Genomic DNA, 21,529 nt, shown 5'->3' with positions numbered 1-21,529 from the left:
TAAACTTGCAGTAATGCACAGAACTATACGGCGTTAAACTTTCAGTAATAAACAGAACTATATGGCGTTAAACTTTCAGTAACGCACAGAACTATATGGCGTTAAACTTGCAGTAACGCAATGAAATATACAGCGGTAAACTTGCAGTAACGCAATGAAATATACAGCGTTAAACTTGCTGTAACACACAGAAGTATATGGCGTTAAACTTGCAGTAACGCAATGAAATTAACAGTGGTAAAATTGCAGTAAGGCAATGAAATATACAGCGTTAAACTTGCAGTAACGCACAGACCTATATGGCGTTAAACTTTCAGTAACGCACAGAACTATATGGCGTTAAACTTGCAGTAACGCAATTAAATATATGGTGTTAAACTTGCAGTAATGCACAGAAAAAAAACTGTGTTAAACGGTCACTACACTCACACTGACTGAACTATCACTACATTCACACTAATGTAAAGATGAATGGTCGCACTACACTCACACTGAACTGATATTCTACCGACAATAGAATCAGAATAGCACACTAACTGTCTAGTAGCACTGAACAGAGCCCTGTTCTATCCCTCTCCGCACCACTATCACACTACAAATGGCCGCCAGTGCTAATTTAGTCGCCTAAAATGACTAAAACATTTTAGTCGACTAAAATGACTAAAACATTTTAGTCGACTAAATGAATACTATTTTAGTCGACTAAAATACGACTAAAACTAAAACAATTGAGATGACTAAAATACGACTAAAACTAAAAGCCATTTTAGTCAAAAGACTATGACTAGAACTAAATTGCAATTACTGAAATGCACTGGAGATTTAGTCGACTAAAACAAAAACAATTGCAAAAGACTAAAATGAGACTAAAACTAAAATGCAGTTTTAGTCCCAAGACTAAAATTAACACTGATGGCCGCTATAGAAAGAATATTTTTATAGTGTGGGGTGGGATGAGGAGCAATGAGCCATGATTGGATAGTCATCATGACAGCGTCCATTCATGGCTCTGACAGTGCTCTGTGCCCTGATTGGGCAAAGCTTTCATTGCTTCAGCCAATCATGGCTTTCAATGCACTGTGCGGCCGCGCAGTGCATTGTGGTCATTCGGCGGGCCGAACAAACTGTCAAACAACCATAGAATTCAGTTGTTCGGAGAACTTCTGAACAGCCAATGTTCAGCCCAAACTCATGCTCGGGAAGAACCATTCACCCATCCTTACTGGTCATGAAGGGGGGTAAAACCTTCAAGACATTAAGCGGTTAAACAGACCTGTAAGTGTTTGTGAAATCTTCCACCACAAAATGTACTCAGCCAATGAGAGGTAATGACTCCATTTTTATTTTTCTCCTGCTATCAATGGCCAACACGGTACAACACTTCATCCATGTCTTTGGTGATCTCTGATCTCCTTATCAACTGTTTCTTACATGATGAAGATCAGCCATGGAGTATATCTGAGGTGTATATCAGGGTGTGCTTCTTCCCCACATGTCCAGCAACATTCATTTACAAGACATTTCCCGCACTCACTAATACACCTCGAGGGGTTGTGTGGGACCCCCTGATGTACAGGAAGACAGGACTTCAGTGAGGAACAATTCCCTCATACGGCTTCTCCCTCATGTGAGATCTCATATGTCTTTTATGAGAGGACTTATCTGAAAAACATTTCCCGCACTCAGGACAGGGATAAGGCTTCTCCCCTGTGTGCGATCTCTGATGTGTATTAAGATGTGACTTGAATGGAAAACATTTCCCGCACTCAGGGCAGGAATACGGCTTCTCCCCCGTGTGCAATTTTTGATGTCTTCTATGAGAGGACTTGTCTGAAAAACATTTCCCGCACTCAGGACAGGAATACGGCTTCTCACCTGTGTGCAATCTGTGGTGTGTATTAAGATGGGACTTGAATGAAAAACATTTCCCGCACTCAGGACAGGAATACGGCTTCTCCCCCGTGTGCAATCTTTGATGTCTTCTATGAGAGGACTTGTCTGAAAAACATTTCCCACACACAGGACAGGAATACGGCTTCTCACCTGTGTGCAATCTGTGGTGTGTATTAAGATGTGACTTGAATGAAAAACTTTTCCCGCACTCAGAACAGGAAAACGGCTTATCACCTGTGTGATATCTCTGATGTATGGAAAGCTGGGATTTCGTTAAATGAACTTTTCCGCAGTCAGGGCAGGAAAATGGCTTATCCCCTGTGTGAGATCTCATATGTACATGAAGACAGGATTTAAAATGGAAACACTTCCCGCACTCAGTACAGGGAAACCTCTTATCTGTTGGAAGGACGGCACGGTCCCTCACAGTCTGAGGTTCCTCAGGATAAGAGGAATACGATGGTCCATCTACACTGTGTGGTGCCGGATGGACATTTGAGGTAGTCGGGTTTTCTCCTGGACTATACTGTGTGATGTCCTCATCTTCTACTTTACAGTCTGGAGACAAAGTGAGACAATCCTCTGAGGTTTTCCTCATCTCCCGTCCATCTACTAAAATAGAAATACAAAGATTATTACTAGACATGAGCAGATTGGTTCCCCTAAACCAGGACTCCGCCCACATCAGGCAGCTTTGTCTCTGAGGATCTTACAATTCCCCCCTCAAGGTAACTAGTAAATGGGTCCTCTGATCTCCTACCAGTTCATTTCTTTATTCATGGACCTTAGTCAGAGAGTGAGGAAACAACGAGAACTGTCTTTTATAGGAGTGACAGTGATGAGGAGATTATAGGACGAGTGTCCCCACCCCCTCTGGTCAGAGAGTGAGGATTGGGGGAGAACAACCAAGATGAAGAATGGACTGATCCCGAAGACTCAAGACACATGCCCTAGCTACCTAGGTTAAGCAATGTCTATGGTGAAAATCATTATTTTGCTGCCAGCTGAACCCCAGAATCTCCATAAATCCAGTCTAGATACATAAATTGTGTCTGCAGCACAGAGAAGGAAGATTATCCGAGAGACATATAGGAATACAGGATGGGGAACACAGCTCAGGAAAGTGACCAGGAGATTACAGGCTGATATCACCCAGTCCCCGCCCTACTCTGGACTAATCAGTGAGCAGTATAGGTGGAGGAATGTATTTAGTGTTAATGACCCACCTGTGCTGATCTCTGTAGGAGTGTCCTCCTCTATAAATGTCCCCGTTATTCCATCCTCCTCTATAAATGTCCCCGTTATTCCATCCTCCTCCATAGAGTGCTGATCATCCCTCACATACGTCTCTTCTTCTTCTGCTTTAACCTCAACTTTTATATCTATCAGATCTTCACCCTAAACCAAGAAAACAAAGAGAAAATCGTCTGTAAAATATAAGCCACACATTGTCTCTGTAAGTCCATGTTCTAGATGCCTACCAACCTTGTAACAGAGAGGGATGATGTGATCTTCCTGTGTGGAATTCCGGGAATACAGAGGACGGGGACATCTCTCAGGTGGGCTCCTGTAGCTGGATGACTCCACCATGGTGTCCTGGTACAGATCTTTGTGTCCTATTAGATTCACGGATTCCTCCATCACCCCATCCTCATCATCCTCCTCTTTTATCTCTTCTTTAACCTTAACTTTAGAATCTCTCAGGTTTCCACTCTGAATATATAATAAAAATGACATCAATGGTAACAATGCAGATAATGTACAGATCCTAACGATACTATCAGTGATTGTTCCTCATCTACCTGATGATGGTGGGGGAAGGTGTGACTTTCCTGTGTGGAATCCCGGGAATACAGAGGACGGGGACATCTCTCTGGTGGGTTCCCATTACTGGATCCATCTGTAGGAAACACACACACTGACTGAATACATTGTTTCTATGTGTTTATCAGATGATGGGGGATCTAGGTGGACCCTCCGTACTGCTCTCTCCTTTACAATAAAGTCTCCTCTTACCCGGTGATGTGAGGGGCGGCTGATTGTCCATCATGACGTCCTTGTAGGAAGCCTTGTGTCCTTCTAAATACTCCCACTCCTCCTTAGTAGATAGGGTTCCATAATTCCCAGGCAAATTCACTTCTTCCGTCAGCAGCTCAACAATCTTCTTGGTGACTTCTAGAATCTTCTGAATGTTGTGTCTCTCAGGAGTCAGTGAGTGAGGTGGAGGCACGGTGATGGTCATATGATCACCAAACTTCACAGGAGGCAAACTCTGTATTGAAACACCAACAGTAACGTCATGCAACATTTCCAGAATCCTCCTCACCTGTCCGGTCAGGTCTGCGTTTTAATAGAGATATGTCATGTGACCTCCGAGAATCCTCCTCACCTCTCCGGTCAGCAGATAGATGATCTCCAGGGTGAAGTTTAGTATCTTCTCAGTCATGTGACTCTGGTCCTCCTCCATCTTCATTTGTGCCGTCGCTTGATCTATACAAGTCTCCTTGTAGAAGGATAACTTTGGTAAATTAAAGTAAGAATTATTTGAATGGTATTGGTCACACAATAATAGGATGTGAATGTGAGGGGGATAATAGGAGGGTTGTTGTACATTTAAGGACTACTGCCCCCATGAGAACACATTTCAATTGGACTGTTTAATGCTATTACATTTTCGAGGTCCCGGGACTCTCTTGACCTGCTGGATCATAAATTGTCTTTTCTTTGTTGGGTTTACTTTATTTCTGAACTGGTTTTGATTAGTTTTCCATCTGCAGATAAGGAATTATAAAAAAGACATTCAGAAGATCCTTCTTCTGGCTCTGTGTTTTGCTCTGAGGCAGTGCTGTGAGGCCAAATGTAGGGTCATCATGATTTCCGGGAAGGGGAACATCCTCATTTGTTTTGCCAGCTAATCAGGATGATTGGCAGAACTCTGACTGCAAGGCTCCCCACTACCTACTAAGGGGTCCATAAAGTCCATCAGCTTTCCATTACTCCTCACAGACCCCTCTACTTCCCTCAGAACCCTCAGTATTTTCCTCCCTCTGACCCCAGTGATGGAACATATTCTTCATGGCAGGCTGGGGAATGTTTTCTTCATCCTGACCAACAATGTGAGGGGCTCTATGCTCCATACTCCTGACCCCTACACTCCATCATTGTGTTGGCTGCATATTGTAATGATTGCCCTTTGGCTGCCTGTGTAGTGTAATAATTGCCCTTTGTAGGCCATGTATGGTCAGGATGGTCATTGTCTTGTCTATTTATTGTCAGTGCTGTTTGTTTAGAGGAACATATTACTAGAATTTATCTACAAAAAGAAGGAAATATTCCGGCCTCATAAGTGGGGGAATGTTCTGACCCTGAAGGGGTTAATCTAGGTTTCCACACTATATATGTGTGTATTATCATCTGTTGGAGATAAAAGACATCACAGTGACTATGGAGGAAGAGGACGGAACATGACGGGGGGGTTACTGGGTGTAAATAGAAAATAAGATCTTATTACCTCCTCTACTGCCAATTTCAGCAATGTCTCCTCTCTATTTCCTCCCGGCTCACCTCTGACCTGGAACTTCTTATTTATACCTGACATCACTTCCTGTCCATACCTGACATCACTTCCTGTCTTCGATGGAGACTTTCTGTCCGGGTAGAAATGAGATCACCACCTTGTGGAAGTCAGAAGAACTGCAGCCCAGAGAAACATCTCGTAGTGTGAACACGGCCTTGTACTGTGTGTGTATGTACTGTATATCCTTATAGATGGGGTCATCTCCACTCCCAACAAGGTGGATAAGAATATATTACTGCCTAGTCCAGCCTTTCTCAGCCAGGGTTCCTCCAAAGGTATCTAGAGTTTTGAGTAATGAACGATTTCTGTTTCTCAGTAGCAATTTGCATCTAGTGATGAGCTGATGGCTCGGTCTGAACCTAGTTTCGGACCAAACTATGGCTGTTTTAATGAGTGCCAGAACATTACCCTGTTTTAACTACTGTTCAATGAGAGCAGAAAATCATATATAGAAGGGGTATTTCCAATGCTTCTATGTACGACAGCATGCCGCCATCACTGGTTCCCAAGGAAGCACCCACGGTGTCCTTAGATACCACTGACCTCACAGGGAATCTCCACCCCATTTATGCAAAGAGGTGGAGATACCAGTAATATCACTGCCTAAATATGGCCACTGGCTAATTTTTGGGAATGACGTTGACCAAACATGGCCATATTTAGTCAATGATGTCACCACTACCCCTCCCCCTTACCTTATATAGCTTAGGATAGCTTGGGGAGATGTCATTCGACTAAGTGTACCATCAGGATAGGTTGTGTGTGCTTAGTTGTCTGTTTATTTTAGTGAGTGTGCGTTTTGGAGTCAAGTCGTTGCAGCCACGAGGGCTGGCAGGGTTTGCATCGGACGTGTTGGGATCAGTAGTCCACCAAGTGTCAGTTAGCACATTTATCCTTCTCTACTAAAATGGTTGCTACCTCAAAGGGGTCTGCAGACCCCTGCCTGTAATGGGCTATTAGGAAAATGTTAGGACTTATTCAGAGTGAGGCCTAGCCATGTACTAATGGAGACAGGAACCTAAATTTGGACAGTGAAGTGAAGCAAGTGGCTGCAACGACTTGATTCCAAAACAACACCACAGTCTCTCCCTCTGGCTCCATATCCAAATCCTGGCATGTCTCTCCCAGAGCTTCACACTCACTGACCCCGGAACGGATCCTTCCTGAATGACTTTCTTGGCAGTGCTCCCTCCCAACTGTCCTCTTCCTGCTCCTGTTCCAGGACACCTCTCAATGACCGTGTAGAGATGGGCTCCCTCCCAGCTCCCGAGCTCCAGGCCTGCGTTCACCCCCCCCCCCCCCCAGAAAGGGGGTTCCCTCAGACCACAACAGATTAACATTGCATAATTCAGTTCTTCCACCCGACAAATCCTCCCACAGAAGGCTGACCTAGGGGTATATATAGGGGGCCTGCCCCCTGCCAATCCTAGTTGGGGATTGGTCAGGGCTCCCACATACACCCCATGTCACTCCAGCTCTCTGCCCTGCCTCTTTTTCAGAACCTTCTGAAAACCAGAGGAGGCGCCCAAGAGCTGAAGCACATGTTAGTCACCTGCTGCTACCCTAAAACACTCCCCTGCCCACAGATCAAAACAAACAGGCCTAGCTCACAACATAGGCCTTCCTAAATTTACCTGCGCTGACAGTACAGAACAAACCCACTACTCTAACACCTACCTAGCTAAGGTAGAGGGTATTACAGTTGGAATGCCTATGCAGAGCCACGAAACTAGAAGGGGCTTATGTTTCCTATACACTGTAGTTGTATATTATATAAACTAGGCTTCAGACGTTGTTGGTCTTGGCTCTGAAGAAGAGGGGTTGAAACACGTAAATCATATTGAATGTAAAAGGTCTTCCTCGCATCATAAGACATGCATTGGTGATCTGGAAATGGTTGTTTCTTGGTTTTTCTAAATGCCCGTTGACTCAATTTGTTTGTAATTATATTATTAGCTTTTATTCATAAATAAACCGCTTATTATAGTAATGCCCTAGGCAGGTACAGCCTCTTTTTGTTGTTTTATTAGGGGAGATGCCCCAGGGGGACGTGTCAGGGCTGGGCTCTCAGCCCTTCCTTCTCAGTGCTCAGCTGTCGCTTAGTTGCCAGCACTCATCATTCCACAGTGGCTCACCTGATGATCATTTCCTGCTTGTCAGTCCAGCCTACAGCCAGCCCCTTCTGGCTATTTAAACTGCCTGGTTCATTCCTTCCGTGCCTTCGCCTTGGTCAAGCATATCTGGAGACTCTCTGCTGTGTTCCTGTTGAAGACTGGCTGACGTCCCTTCTGGTTCCTGATCCTGTCTGCTGCCTCTGACTACGCTGATCTCTGGCTTCCTGATTTCCTGGCTGGTTCTGACTACCCACTTTGGATACCGAACCCTGGCTATGTTTTGACTAAGTTTACTATTTGTACCGTTTTTTACCATTATATTAAAAGGTGTGATTTTACTGCATTTTCTGTCTCCGTCTGATTCATGGTTCCTGCAACGTGTTGTCCAAAGCTTGCGTCCAATCACCTAAAGGTTTGTTTCTATAACCCACGGTGTATGGATTTATGGTTATCGCTAAAATGATGTCCTGTAAAGGATTTTGAAGTGCCACCTATGGGTGATTTTTGGAACCGAAGCTCGTCTTCATTGCATCAGCACACGCAATATTAAGGCTTAACATGTTTGGTATCTATTTACTCGGCACAACCTCGTGTTTTATATTTTATCCCAAAAATGAAGTAATATATTGTGTTTGTGTGCCCTACAAATAACTTTTGTGCATTTCTTGGTGATATTTACCGTTGATAATCAGTTGAGCTAATATCATCTGACCTTAAAAATGGGAACTACCCCCATTTTGTTCTCCAGGGCCTCTGCTGGCAGAAAATATATGTTTGGGGGTTCTAACTAATCTTCAGGTTCAAAATGTTAACACGTGTGCAAAAATAATTCAAAAACAACTCTGGCAGTGAAAGGGATAATGTGAGCTAGATGGACTCACTCTCCTGTGATCACACTCTAAACATTAGAGCTCCCCCTAGCTGTAGCCTGGTAATAACATTGCTGGGAGGTTTATTTATTGAGCTGCTATATACTTCCTATCTTTATATAAACGTCTCCTGACATTTAGTGGTCTATTCATAAAAAAATAAAAACAATTCATAGCAACTCCCCCAGGGAAAGAGCATGTCCATTCCTTCTGTTCAAACAGGGGCCAAGAATGAATGTTATTAGGCTATTTGCCGGTCGGATGTTTTCTATTGATTTAAGATGGAAAATACCATTTTGGGCCACTAGGTGGCACGACATCCTTATGATACTTAGTGCCATCTAGTGGCTAAATTTGGTATTTTCTGTTTAAATGAATGGTAGGTTTAATACTTTTTTTGGTCAGAAAAACGTTATTAGGTTCGTACTGTCAGGGCTGGCTCAGCCCTTCCTTCTCTGAGCTGTCGGCTAATTGCCAGCGCTCAGCTCTCTCCACAGTTAACCAGCTGTTGTGGATCTGCTCGTCAGTCCCGCCTACTTAAAGATCTCCAGCTCACTTCATTCCTGCCTTTGCCTTGGTCACATCACAAGAAACCATCTCCTGCGTTTCTGCTTAAAGACTGGCTTTGCTGACATCCCTTCTGGCTCCTTATCCTGCTTGCTGTTCCTCTACTTGGATCCCTGACTTCTGGCCTGGCTGATTACACGATCTGGTTACTGAATTCTGGCTTGGCTGATTACCCGATCTGGTTACTGAACTCTGGCTTGGATGACTAGCCGATCCGGTTACTGGACTCTGGCTTGGATGACTAGCCGATCCGGTTACTGGACTCTGGCAACTACGCTTACTCTATTTACCTTTTTATTTTTATTAATAAACAAGTGTGATTTTACTGTACTTCTGTTTCGGTCTGATTCATGGTTTATGACAGTAGGCGAAGGCCATGAATTCAGAAGATACAGTCAATCCACTTGTTGGTAATATTTTTTCCAGATAGGATGAGCAAGATCACTGCATGGATCAGTTTGCCATAGCGTTACAAACACTCCTGGGTCGCATGGCTCACCTGAAATCCCCCACTGTGGCTGCTCCGGTACAACCTGATTTGCAGGCCGTCCCTGATGCAGCGCCAGTCTCTGTGCAGGCACCCGCCTTGAGTATTACCTCTATAAGAGGTATGTCTGGTTCCGCCCCGCTTCCCCAGCGATTTGGGAGCGATCCAGTTCAATGCAGAGGGTTTCTCAACCAAGTTGAGGTATACTTTGAGATGCTGCCCCAGGCGTTTCCCACGAACAGAAGCAAAGTAGGGTTCATGATATCTTTGCTTTCTGAGAGAGCCTTGGCCTGGGCTAACCCTCTATGGGAGACGCAAAAACCTGTTATCTTGAGTTACTCTGAGTTTGTGGCCTCCTTTAAAAGGGTATTTGACGTTCGCGCGCGCTCCGCTTCTGCTGCCAAATGCCTCATGTCCATAAAACAGAGTACGAGAACTGTTGCCGATTACGCCATTGAGTTCCATACTCTGGCAGCAGAGGTTGCTTGGAACAATGAGGCCCTCATGGCTGATTTTTCTCATGGTCTCTTGGATTCCATCAAGGATGAGATAGCAGCCCGAGATATACCCACTGAGCTGGAGAGCTTGATCTCGTTTGCCATGCTCATTGACTCCAGACTCAGAGAAAGACTTTCTTTTAAGGAGCGCTTGCAGAAGCCTCCTATACGTTTGCCTCCGAGCTTTGCAGTCCCACCCGTGCCTCCCTCACCTCCCATGCCTCTTGGTACAGAGTCGGTCAGTGAAGATGAACTCATGCACTTGGGCTTCATGCGTCTCTCTGCGGATGAGAGAGCCTTTAGGAGGAGGGAGAGATTGTGCCTTTATTGTGGCCAGGCAGGTCACTTTTTGAAGTCTTGTCCTACCCGTCCTGGGAACACCGGAACCTTGAGATCCTGTCATGGACAGACCTTAGGTGGTGTTGTGTCATAGGAAGGATAAGCCCCTGGTTTCGGTCACCCTTTCTTGGGCTAAGTCCTCTATCGAGATACAGGCTCTAATCGACCCTGGGGCTGCAGGCCTGTTCATTGATGATGCCTTTGTATCAAAGCACTCGATTCCACTGCAGCTGCGTGACACTCCACTTGCCATTGAGGCTCTTGATGGGAGACCTCTACAGCCTGCCCATGTGACTCATGAGATGGTTCCGTTGTCCATGGCCGTAGGGGCTCTTCATCATGAGATAATCCAATTCCAAGTGATTTCCTCTCCTAAGTTTCCTCTGGTTATGGTTATCCTTGGTTACAGAAGTACAACCCCTCTTTTGATTGGCTCCGTGCTGAGGTTCTCTCCTGGTCACCACAATGCAGTGAAACATGCTTCCGGAAGGTAGCCAAGGTCCTGTGTACCTCTTCACTCTCCTCCCTGCCAGGGGAGTACCATGATTTTAGCGATGTCTTTGACAAAGGTCAAGTCGGTAGTTTGCCTCCACACCGGCCGTATGATTGCGCAGTTGACCTTCAACCTGGTGCCACTCCCCCTCGTGGCCGGGTTTACCCTTTGTCGGTCTTGGAGGATAAAGCCATGGAAGAGTATGTTGCTGACGCACTTTCTCGGGGTTTCATCCGCAAATCCTCATCTCCTGCTGGTGCTGGTTTCTTCTTTGTGAAGAAGAGGAGCGGTGAACTGAGACCTTGTATTGATTATAGGGGTCTCAATCGTTTCACGATTAAGAATGCCTACCCGATCCTGTTGATTACAGAGTTATTCGACCGCCTCAAGGGAGCAACAGTTTTCACTAAGCTTGATCTGAGAGGGGCTTATAATCTCGTGAGGATTAAGGAGGGCGACGAGTTGAAAACTGCGTTTAATACCAGAACAGGCCATTATGAGTATCTCGTAAGGCCTTTTGGCCTTTGTAACGCCCCCGACAGTTTTCCAGGAGTTTATTAACAATGTTCCCTGAGTTTTGTTGCAGTTATGTGTGGTGGTTTATCTCAATGATATCCTCTTATTTTCCAAGTCCCTGGAGAGCCACCACACAGATGTCTGTCGTGTGCTTCAGAAATTAAGAGAGAACAATCTCTATTGTAAACTGAAGAAGTGTGAGTTCCATCTGGAACAGGTTACATTTCTGGGCTATGTCATTTCCACTGCTGGTTTTTCGATGGACCCAGAGAAACTTTCGGCAGTCCTACAGTGGCCTCGACCCATGGGGTTACATCCTCTGCAGCGTTTCCTGGGTTTTGCCAATTATTATCGGAAGTTTATTCGTAACTTCTCGTCTCTGGTCAAGCCCCTGACCGATATGACCAGAAAGAACGGTAACCCACAGATTTGGTCTTCTGAGGCCTTTGAAAGTCTCAAGGCTGCCTTTCTTTCTGCTCCTGTGTTGGCACATCCTGATCCTACGTTACCTTTTATCCTTGAGGTTGATGCTTCTGAGACTGGTGTTGGCGCCCTTCTGTCTCAACGTCCTACCTCAGAGTGCTTTGCATCCTTCGGAATGCAGATGCAATACAAATGTTTTCTCCGCACTAATGCAGCTGACTGCCTGTACGCTCTGTCTATGGTGTCCTGTATACAATATGTTCCTGGTTTTACAATAAAGGAAATCTTTTGGATTATATTCTCCTGGTGTGCGGCTGTCCGGATTTTCTTGTTTGCTCACTGCTATGCATCCTTGTGGCTACTTTTCCAAGAAATTGTCACCTGCCAAGTGCAATTACGAGATTGGTGACAGAGAGCTGTTGGCAATCATTTTAGCCCTGAAAGAATGGAGATATCTCCTCGAAGGTACCACTGTGCGGTTCTCATTCTTACTGACCATAAGAATCTCACATTCTTGTCTGAGGCTAAACGCCTCTCTCCCAGAAGGGCGCGATGGGCTCTTTTTTTGTAAAATTTCATTTACATTGTCTCATTCTTACCCAGTACTAAGAATGTAAGGGCTGACACCTTATCACAACAATTTTACTCCACTTCCGAGTTGGAGTCGGTTCCGGTTCCTATGATTCCTCCACCAGTCTTACTTCTCCTTTGGGTGACAAAATTCTTGCTGCTCAGGTCGATGCTCCTCCTGAGAAACCTTGTGACCGCTGCTTTGTCCCAGAGTGTCTCCGTACTGCCGTGCTCCAGACTTACCATTCTCCCATGGCAGCTGGCCACCCTGGTAAGAATCAACTCGTTTGGGCCATTTCCCAACAATTCTGGTGGCCTAGTCTACGTGCTAATGTAACTGCCTTCATAGCTGCCTGTTCCGTGTGTGCTCAGAGTAATGCCCCGTACACACGGTCGGATTTTGTGATGGAAAATGTCCGATCGGAGCATGTTGTCGGAAATTCCGACCGTGTGTGGGCTCCATCGGACATTTTCCATCGGATTTTCCGACACACAAAGTTGGAGAGCAGGAGATAAAATTTTCCGACAACAAAATCCGTTGTCGGAAATCCTGATCGTGTGTACACAAATCCGACGGACAAAGTGCCACGCATGCTCAGAATAAATAAAGAGATGAAAGCTATTGGCCACTGCCCCGTTTATAGTCCCGACGTACGTGTTTTACGTCACCGCGTTTAGAACGATCGGATTTTCCGACAACTTTGTGTGACCGTGTGTATGCAAGACAAGTTTGAGCCAACATCCGTCGGAAAAAATCCTAGGATTTTGTTGTCGGAATGTCCGAACAAAGTCCGACCGTGTGTACGGGGCATAAGACTCCACGACACCTTCTAGTGGGCCTCCTACAACCCATACCCAATGGAGAGAGGCCCTGGACCCACCTGTCTATGGATTTCATTGTGGAGTTGCCCAACTCCCAAGGCAACACAGTTATCCTTATGGTGGTTGACCGGTTCTCAAAGATGTGTTATTGTATTCCACTTAAGAAGTTGCCCACTTCTAAGGAACTGGCTTCCATTTTTGCTCGGGAGATCTTTCGCTTACATGGGCTACCCAAGGTGATTGTCTCGGATAGGGGTAGTCAGTTTGTGTCCCGGTTCTGGTGAGCTTTTGTGCACAGCTGGGAATTCAGCTTGCTTTCTCCTCTGCGTATCACCCGCAGTCTAATGGGGCAGCAGAACGAGCCAATCAGTCCTTGGAGCAATTCCTACGTTGCTATATTTCTGACCATCACAACAATTGGTCAGACCTATTACCATGGGCAGAGTTTGCTGTGCCTTGAATTCTGCTTCCCAGTTGTCTCCGTTTATGGCGAATTATGGTTTCCAACCTTCCATGTTGCCTGACTCGTTTGTTCCACAGAGTATTCCTGCGCTAGAGGAGCATCTCCGTGGTCTTCGTTCCACTTGGGCGCAAGTCCAGGAGGCTTTGCGTCATGCTAATGATAGGTACAGACTCCATGCTGCCTGCGCCTTCCTACCAGGTTGGGGACAGGGTCTGGCTGTCATCTCGCAACCGACTTCGTGTTCCCTCACTGAAGTTCGTACCTCGGTTTATCGGGCCTTTCCGTATCCTTCACAGAATTAACCCAGTGGCTTATGCGTTGGACCATCCTCCTAGTATGCGCATCTCAAATGTGTTTCATGTCTCCTTATTGAAACCGTTGGTCTGCAACCGCTTTACCACCTCGGTGCCACGTCCTCACCCTATACAGGTTGAGAACCATGAGGAGTATGAGGTACAATCCACTGTTGACTCCCGTAGGTTCCGTGGGCACATACAGTACCTGGTGCATTGGAAGGGGTACGGTCCGGAGGAACGCTCCTGGGTCTCATCCTCGGACGTACATGCTCCTGCCCTCCTCCGTGATTTCCATAGAAGGTTTCCCCTCAAGCCCAGTGGTCCTCAGAGGGGGAGGGGTCGTTGAGGAGGGGGGTACTGTCAGGGCTGGCTCAGCCCCTCCTTCTCTGAGCTGGCCGCTCAGCTTTCAACTAATTGCCAGCTCTCATCTCTCTCCACAGTTAACCAGCTGTTGTGGATCTGCTTGTCAGTCCCGCCTACTTAAAGATCTCCAGCTCACTTCATTCCTGCCTTCACCTTGGTCACATCACAAGAAACCATCTCCTGTGTTCCTGTTTAAAGACTGGCTTAGCTGACATCCCTTCTGGCTCCTTATCCTGCTTGCTGTTCCTCTACTTGGATCCCTGACTTCTGGCCTGGCGGATTACCCGATCTGATTACCGAACTCTGGCTTGGCTGATTACCCGATCCGGTTACTGGACTCTGGCTATGCTTTGACTATGCTTACTCTATTTACCTTTTTATTTTTATTAATAAACTAGTGTGATTTTACTGTACTTCTGTCTCGGTCTGGTTCATGGTTTCTGACACGTACAAACATACAGGTTCCAGAGCTAAACAGATATCCAAATACCTCCATTGCATACGATTATAAAAGTACACTCTGCTGATATTCCATTCCAGTCCAAAATGAATAAAGTCGAGATCTACCATTTTACGTTTCACTTCTCCCCCTAAGAAACCAACAGCAAAAATTAGCATACAAAATTTAATTGACTTGGATGACACAACAAATGACATGCAGAGACCAGCAACACATTACCCCAGAAATCCATCCATGACCAGTTCCACGGGGGGGCCACTGCAGGAATATCTAACTATCCACCCCATACTTTTTCAAATTTGAATGGGCCTCATCTATGTTGGTAGATAACCCGTTCATAGCCAAGAGTGGTGCCCATATGAGTTACACATTCTCTATGGGTGGGAAGGGAAACACTTTTCCAGTGGAGCAAAATTACTTTGCAAGCTAGAAACAGGGCCCTGGAGACTGCATCTGAGATTACACTATATTACCAAAAGTATTGGGACGCCTGCCTTTACACGCACACAAACTTTAATGACATCCCAGTCTTAGTCCGTAGGGTTCAATATTGAGTTGGCTCCGCCCTTTGCAGCTATAACAGCTTACACTCTTCTGGGAAGGCCGTCCACAAGGTTTAGGAGCGTATCTATGGAAATGTTTGACCATTCATCCAGAAGCGCATTTCTGAGGATAGGGACTGATGTTGGATGAGAAGGCCTGGCTCACAGTCTCCGCTCTAATTCATCCCAAAGGTGTTCTATCGGGTTGAGGTCAGGACTCTGTGCAGGCCAGTCAAGTTCCTCCACCCCAAACTCGCTCATCCATGTCTTTATGGATCTTGCTTTGTGGATTGTGCAAATCATTTGGTGTAGGGGGGATTATGGTGTGGGGTTGTTTTTTAATGGTTGGGCTTGGCTGTCAGCGTGAAGAAAAGAAGAAAGCCATTAACCGGCTTCTTCTAGGGGGAAATCTGTGCCCTAAGTGCCCTCCAGGGCTGCTAATCAGTGCCCACCAGTGCCATCTATCAGTGCCTCATCATCAGTGCCCACCAGTGCTGCCTATCAACACCCATCAGGACCATCTATCAGTGGCACCTATCAGGGCCCATTAGTGCCGTCTATCAGTGCCGTCTATCAGGGCCCATTAGTGCTACATAGCAGTGCCTAATCATCAGTGCCTCCTGATCAGTGCCCACCAGTGCAGCCTATCAACGCCCATCAGTGCCGTCTATCAAGGCCCATCAGTGCCTTCTATGAGTGCCCATCAGTGCCATCTATCAGGGCCCATCAGTGCCATCTATCAGGGCCCATCAGTGCCTTCTATGAGTGCCCATCAGTGCCATATATCAGGGCCCATCAGTGCCGTCTATGAGTGCCCATTAGTGCCGCCTATCAGTGCCCAGTGCCACCTATCAGTGCCGTCTATCAGGGTCCATCAGTGCTGCATATCAGTGCCATATATCAGGGTCAATCAGTGCCCACCAGTGCCGCCTATCATGGCCCATCAGTGCCGTCTATGAGTGCCCATTAGTGCCGCTTGTAAGGGCCCATCAGTGCCACCTATCAGTGCCCAGTGCCAATTATCAGTGCTGTCTATCAGGCTCAATCAGTGCCGCCTATCAGGGCCCACCAGTGCCATCTATCAGGGCCCATCAGTGCCGTCTATCAATGCCCATCAGTGCCGCCTATCAAAGCCCATCAGTGCCATCTATTAGTGCTCATCGGTGCCGTCTATCAGTGCCCATCAGTGCTGAATATCAGTGCCGTCTATCAGGGTCAATCAGTGCCCATCAGTGCTGTCTATCAATGCCCATCAGTGCCGCCTATCAGGGCCAATCGGTCCCACCTATCAGTGCCCATCAGTGTCGTCTCTCAGGGCCCATCAGTGCCCTCTATAAGTGCCCATCAGTGTCGTCTATCAGGGCCCATCAGTGTCGTCTATCAGTGCCCATCAGTGTCGTCTATCAGTGCCCATCAGTGTAGACTATCAAGGCCCATCAGTGCCCTCTATCAGTGCCCATCGGTGCCGTCTATCAGTGCCCATCAGTGTAGACTATCAAGGCCCATCAGTGCCGCCTATCATTGCACATCAGTGCAGCCTATCAGTGACAATCAGTGAAGGAGAAAAATTACCTGTTTGAAAAATTTTATAACAAAATATGAAAAACGTTTTTTTTTTTTTAAATTTTCAGTCTTTTTTTATTTATCAAAAAATAAAACCCCCGAGGTGATTAAATACCACCAAAAGAAAGCTCTATTTGTGTGATAAAAATGTTGTATGGGTACAGTGTTACATGACCGCACAGTTGTCATTCAAAGTGTGACAGCGGTGAAAATTGGCCTGGGCAGGAAAGGGGTGAAAGTGTCCGGTAGACAAGTGGTTAAGTCATGTCCTTCAATGTCTCCTGGACTCATATATACATGAGAATGATACCTCAGTTATTTGTAGGAGACCATGCCCGACATAGTAAACAAAGGGGTCTATTTTACAAAACATTAGTTGAACGAATGGGACAACCATTTACCGAGCCGTGATAAATTCTGTCTGTAATTTAATTACCACAGTGATTTCCTATGATCGTCAGCTCCATCTAGTGGCCACATTGAGGATTTTTTTTTTCTCAAATACCTCCACCAGAAAAAATAGTGAAATTATGACCACTAAATGGAGCCAATGATCATAGGAAATCATTATATGAAATAAAACATGACCAACATTCATCACGGCTCAGTGAATGAGTGTCACATTTGTTAAACAATTTTTTTTTTAAAACAGACCTGTAAGTGTTTGTGAAATCTTCCATCACAAAATGTACTCAGCCAATGAGAAGTAATGACTCCATTTTTATTTTCAAAGGCCTAGAGGACTGCCTTTTAAGTGGCGGGGTTAACGTGTTTCGTCCTGGAAGACGACTTGAGAAAACAGACCTCTTGCAAGAGTTTACACCACAAAATGTACTCAGCCAATGAGAGGTAATGACTCCATTTTTATTTTTCTCCTGCTATCAATGGCCAACACGGTACAACACTTCATCCATGTCTTTGGTGATCTCTGATCTCCTTATCAACTGTTTCTTACATGATGAAGATCAGCCATGGAGTATATCTGAGGTGTATATCAGGGTGTGCTTCTTCCCCATATGTCCAGCAACATTCATATACAAGACATTTCCCACACTCAAGGCACTAATACACCTCGAGGGTTGTGTGGAACCCCTGATGTACAGGAAGACAGGAATTCAGTGAAGAACAATTCCCTTACTCAGGACTGGAAAGGGGCTTCTCCCCCGTGTGAGATCTCTGATGTCTGGAAAGATAGAACTTCTGTGAAAAACATCTCCCACACTCAGGGCAAGAATACGGCTTCTCACCCGTGTGCAATCTCTGATGTTTAATAAGATTGGACTTCTGTGAAAAACATTTCCCGCACTCAGGACAGGGAAACGGCTTCTCACCCGTGTGTGATCTCTGATGTTTGTAAAGATCGGGCTTCTGTGAAAAACATTTGCCGCACTCAAGACAGGAATATGGCTTCTCACCCGTATGCAATCTCTGATGTCTGTAAAGATGTAACTTCTCTGAAAAACGATTCCCACAATCAGGACAGGAATACGGCTTCTTCCCAGTGTGAGATCTCTGATGTCTGGAAAGATAGGACTTCTGTGAAAAACATCTCCCACACTCAGGGCAAGAATACGGCTTCTTACCCGTGTGCAATCTCTGATGTTTAATAAGATTGGACTTCTGTGAAAAACATTTCCCGCACTCAGGACAGGGAAACAGCTTCTCACCCGTGTGTGATCTCTGATGTTTGTAAAGATCGGGCTTCTGTGAAAAACATTTGCCGCACTCAGGACAGGAATACGGCTTCTCACCCGTATGCAATCTCTGATGTCTGTAAAGAAGTAACTTATCTGAAAAACGATTCCCACATTCAGGACAGGAATATGGCTTCTCCCCCGTGTGAGATCTCTGATGTCTGTAAAGTAAGAACTGCCTTGAAAAACATTTCCCGCACTCAGGACAGGAATACGGCTTCTCCCCCGTGTGCGACCTCTGATGGGTGGAAAGATGTGCCTTTATCGAAAAACATTTCCCGCACTCAGGACAGGAATACGGCTTCTCCCCCGTGTGAAATCTCTGATGAATGGAAAGATGTGTCTTATCTGAACACCTTTTCCCACATTCAGAACAGAGATACGGCTGCTCACCCATATGAGACCTTTGATGTCTAACAAGGTTTTTTTTATATACAAAACATTTCCCGCACTCAGGACAGGTATACGGCTTTCCCCCCGTGTGAGATGTCTGATGTACAGATGGTCCAGCACCGTCCCGCACAGTCTGAGGTTCCTCAGGATAAGAGGAATACGATGGTCCGGCACCGTCCCTCACAGTCTGAGGTTCCTCAGGATAAGAGGAATACGATGGTCCGGCACCGTCCCTCACAGTCTGAGGTTCCTCAGGATAAGAGGAATACGATGGTCCGGCACCGTCCCGCACAGTCTGGGGTTCCTCAGGATAAGAGGAATACGATGGTCCGGCACCGTCCCTCACAGTCTGAGGTTCCTCAGGATAAGAGGAATACGATGGTCCATCTACACTGTGTGGTGCCGGATGGACATTTGAGGTAGTCGGGTTTTCTCCTGGACTATACTGTGTGATGTCCTCATCTTCTACTTGACAGTCTGGAGACATAGTGAGACAATCCTCTGAGGTTTTCCTCATCTCCCGTCCATCTACTAAAATAGAAATACAAAGATTATTACTAGACATGAGCAGATTGGTTCCCCTAAACCAGGACTCCGCCCACATCAGGCAGCTTTGTCTCTGAGGATCTTACAATTCCCCCCTCAAGGTAACTAGTAAATGGGTCCTCTGATCTCCTACCAGTTCATTTCTTTATTCATGGACCTTAGTCAGAGAGTGAGGAAACAACGAGAACTGTCTTTTATAAGAGTGACAGTGATGAGGGGATTATAGGACGAGTGTCCCCACCCCCTGCACTTCAGGTCCTCCAGTCCTGCACTTCCTTATTTAGTAAATGATTTAGTCATAAATAAAAGCGGGGCTGAGCCCCACCAGAGATCAGAGAGTGAGGATGAGGGGAGAACAACCAAGATTAAGACTGGACTGATCCTTTCTGTTTAAGGGTCCAAAGTTGGAGGATGTTATCACATTATTATCAACATGTAAAAGTCTGTGCTCCAATCAAATCATCAGATATAAAATGTCCAGCTGGTAGGAAATGGGTGTAACAAAAGAGAATACATATTATGTGTATATATAGCAGAGGGTAGAGGGGAGAGAGCAGAAGTCAGGACTATGTAATGTAATGGGACAGAAGACCCAAGACACATACCCCAAGTGCCTAGGTCAAGCAACGCCTATGGTGAAAATCAACATTTTGCAGCCAGCTGAACCCCAGAATCTCCATAAATCCAGTCTAGATACATAAATTGTGTCTAAGACACAGAGAAGGAAGATTATCCGAGAGAAATACAGGAATACAGGATGGGGAACACAGCTCAGGAAAGTGACCAGGGGATTACAGGCTGATATCATCCAGTCCCCGCCCTACACTGGACCAATCAGTGAGCAGTATGGGTGGAGGAATGTATTTAGTGTTAATGACCCACCTGTACTGATCTCTGTAGGAGTGTCCTCCTCTATAAATGTCCCCGTTATTCCATCCTCCTCCATAGACTGCTGATCATCCCTCACATACGTCTCTTCTTCTTCTGCTTTAACTTCAAATTCTATATCAATTGGATCTCCACTCTAAACCAAGAAAATGAGAGAGAATATCATCTGTAATATATAAGCTTTATTATTGTGACATCATATAAGAAATCCACACATCGTCCCCATAAGTCTGTGTTTTATAATCTCCGTCCCACCAACCTTGCAATATTGAGGGATGGTGTGACCTTCCTGTGTGGAATATTGTGAATACAGAGGACGGGGACATCTCTCTGGTGGGTTTCTGTAGCTGGATGACTCCACCATGGTGTTCTGGTACAGATCTTTGTGGACTTTTAGAAACTCTGACTCCTCCATCACCCCATCCCCATCATCCTCCTCTTTTATCTCTTCTTTAACCTCAACTTTAGAATCTCTCAGGTTTCCACTCTGAATATATAATAAAAATTACATCAATTGTAACAATGCAGATAATGTACAGATCCTAATGATACTATCAGTGATTGTTCCTCATCTACCTGATGATGGTGAGGGATGGTGTGATCTTCCTGTGTGGAATCCCGGGAATACAGAGGACGGGGACATCTCTCTGGTGGGTTCCCATTACTGGATCCATCTGTAGGAAACACACACACTGACTGAATACATTGTTTCTATGTGTTTATCAGATGATGGGGGATCTAGGTGGAGCCTCCGTACTGCTCTCTCCTTTACAATAAAGTCTCCTCTTACCCGGTGATGTGAGGGGTGGCTGATTGTCCATCATGACGTCCTTGTAGAGATCCTTGTGTCCTTCTAAATACTCCCACTCCTCCATGGAGAAATAGACAGTGACATCCTGACACCTTATAGGAACCTGACACACACAATGATACAGTCACCATCCAGACACATCCCTTGTCTGTTACTGGATAATGTCCCAGAATTCCCAGAATCCTCCTCACCTCTCCTGTCAGCAGCTCCATCATCTCCTTGGTGACTTCTAGAATCTTCTCCATGTTGTGTCTCTCAGGTTTTAGGGAGTCACATGGAGGCACTGTGATGGTCATATGATCACCTGACTTCACAAGAGGAAATCTCTGTATTGGAGAACCAA

General features: G+C 45.7%; 1 protein-coding gene across 1 annotated transcript; it reads right to left on the bottom strand.

Annotated features, from left to right (window-relative positions):
• Positions 1-894: 894 nt before the first annotated feature.
• LOC141106801 (uncharacterized) lies at positions 895-21,308 on the bottom strand. Its single transcript, XM_073597728.1, has 12 exons — positions 21,166-21,308; positions 20,952-21,049; positions 20,635-20,862; positions 20,370-20,511; positions 17,993-19,472; positions 5,405-5,540; positions 4,283-4,411; positions 3,910-4,165; positions 3,696-3,793; positions 3,379-3,606; positions 3,120-3,291; positions 895-2,505 (listed from the first exon to the last, which is right to left on the bottom strand). The coding sequence occupies exons 1-12, from the start codon at positions 21,248-21,250 to the stop codon at positions 1,589-1,591; spliced, it is 3,969 nt and encodes a 1,322-aa protein (XP_073453829.1). The 5' UTR covers positions 21,251-21,308; the 3' UTR covers positions 895-1,588.
• Between the last annotated feature and the right edge of the window lie 221 nt (positions 21,309-21,529).

This window comes from Aquarana catesbeiana, linkage group LG08 (assembly GCF_042186555.1).
Source record: "Aquarana catesbeiana isolate 2022-GZ linkage group LG08, ASM4218655v1, whole genome shotgun sequence".
Lineage (NCBI taxonomy): Eukaryota > Metazoa > Chordata > Amphibia > Anura > Ranidae > Aquarana > Aquarana catesbeiana.
The sequence above is the reverse complement of the archived record's forward strand: the minus strand, read 5'-3'. Positions and strand labels throughout refer to the sequence as shown.

What these genes read in the sequence shown, in the direction of transcription:
- LOC141106801 (XM_073597728.1), bottom strand. Translation starts at nt 21,250, where the DNA reads ATGGAGGAGTGGGAGTATTTAGAAGGACACAAGGATCTCTACAAGGAC. An exon ending in CCATCCCTCACCATCATCAG is followed by an intron (nt 20,863 to 20,951) that starts GTAGATGAGGAA and finishes TTATATATTCAG; the next exon opens with AGTGGAAACCTGAGAGATTC. An exon ending in TCTATCTGCTGACCGGAGAG is followed by an intron (nt 4,166 to 4,282) that starts GTGAGGAGGATT and finishes GTTTCAATACAG; the next exon opens with AGTTTGCCTCCTGTGAAGTT.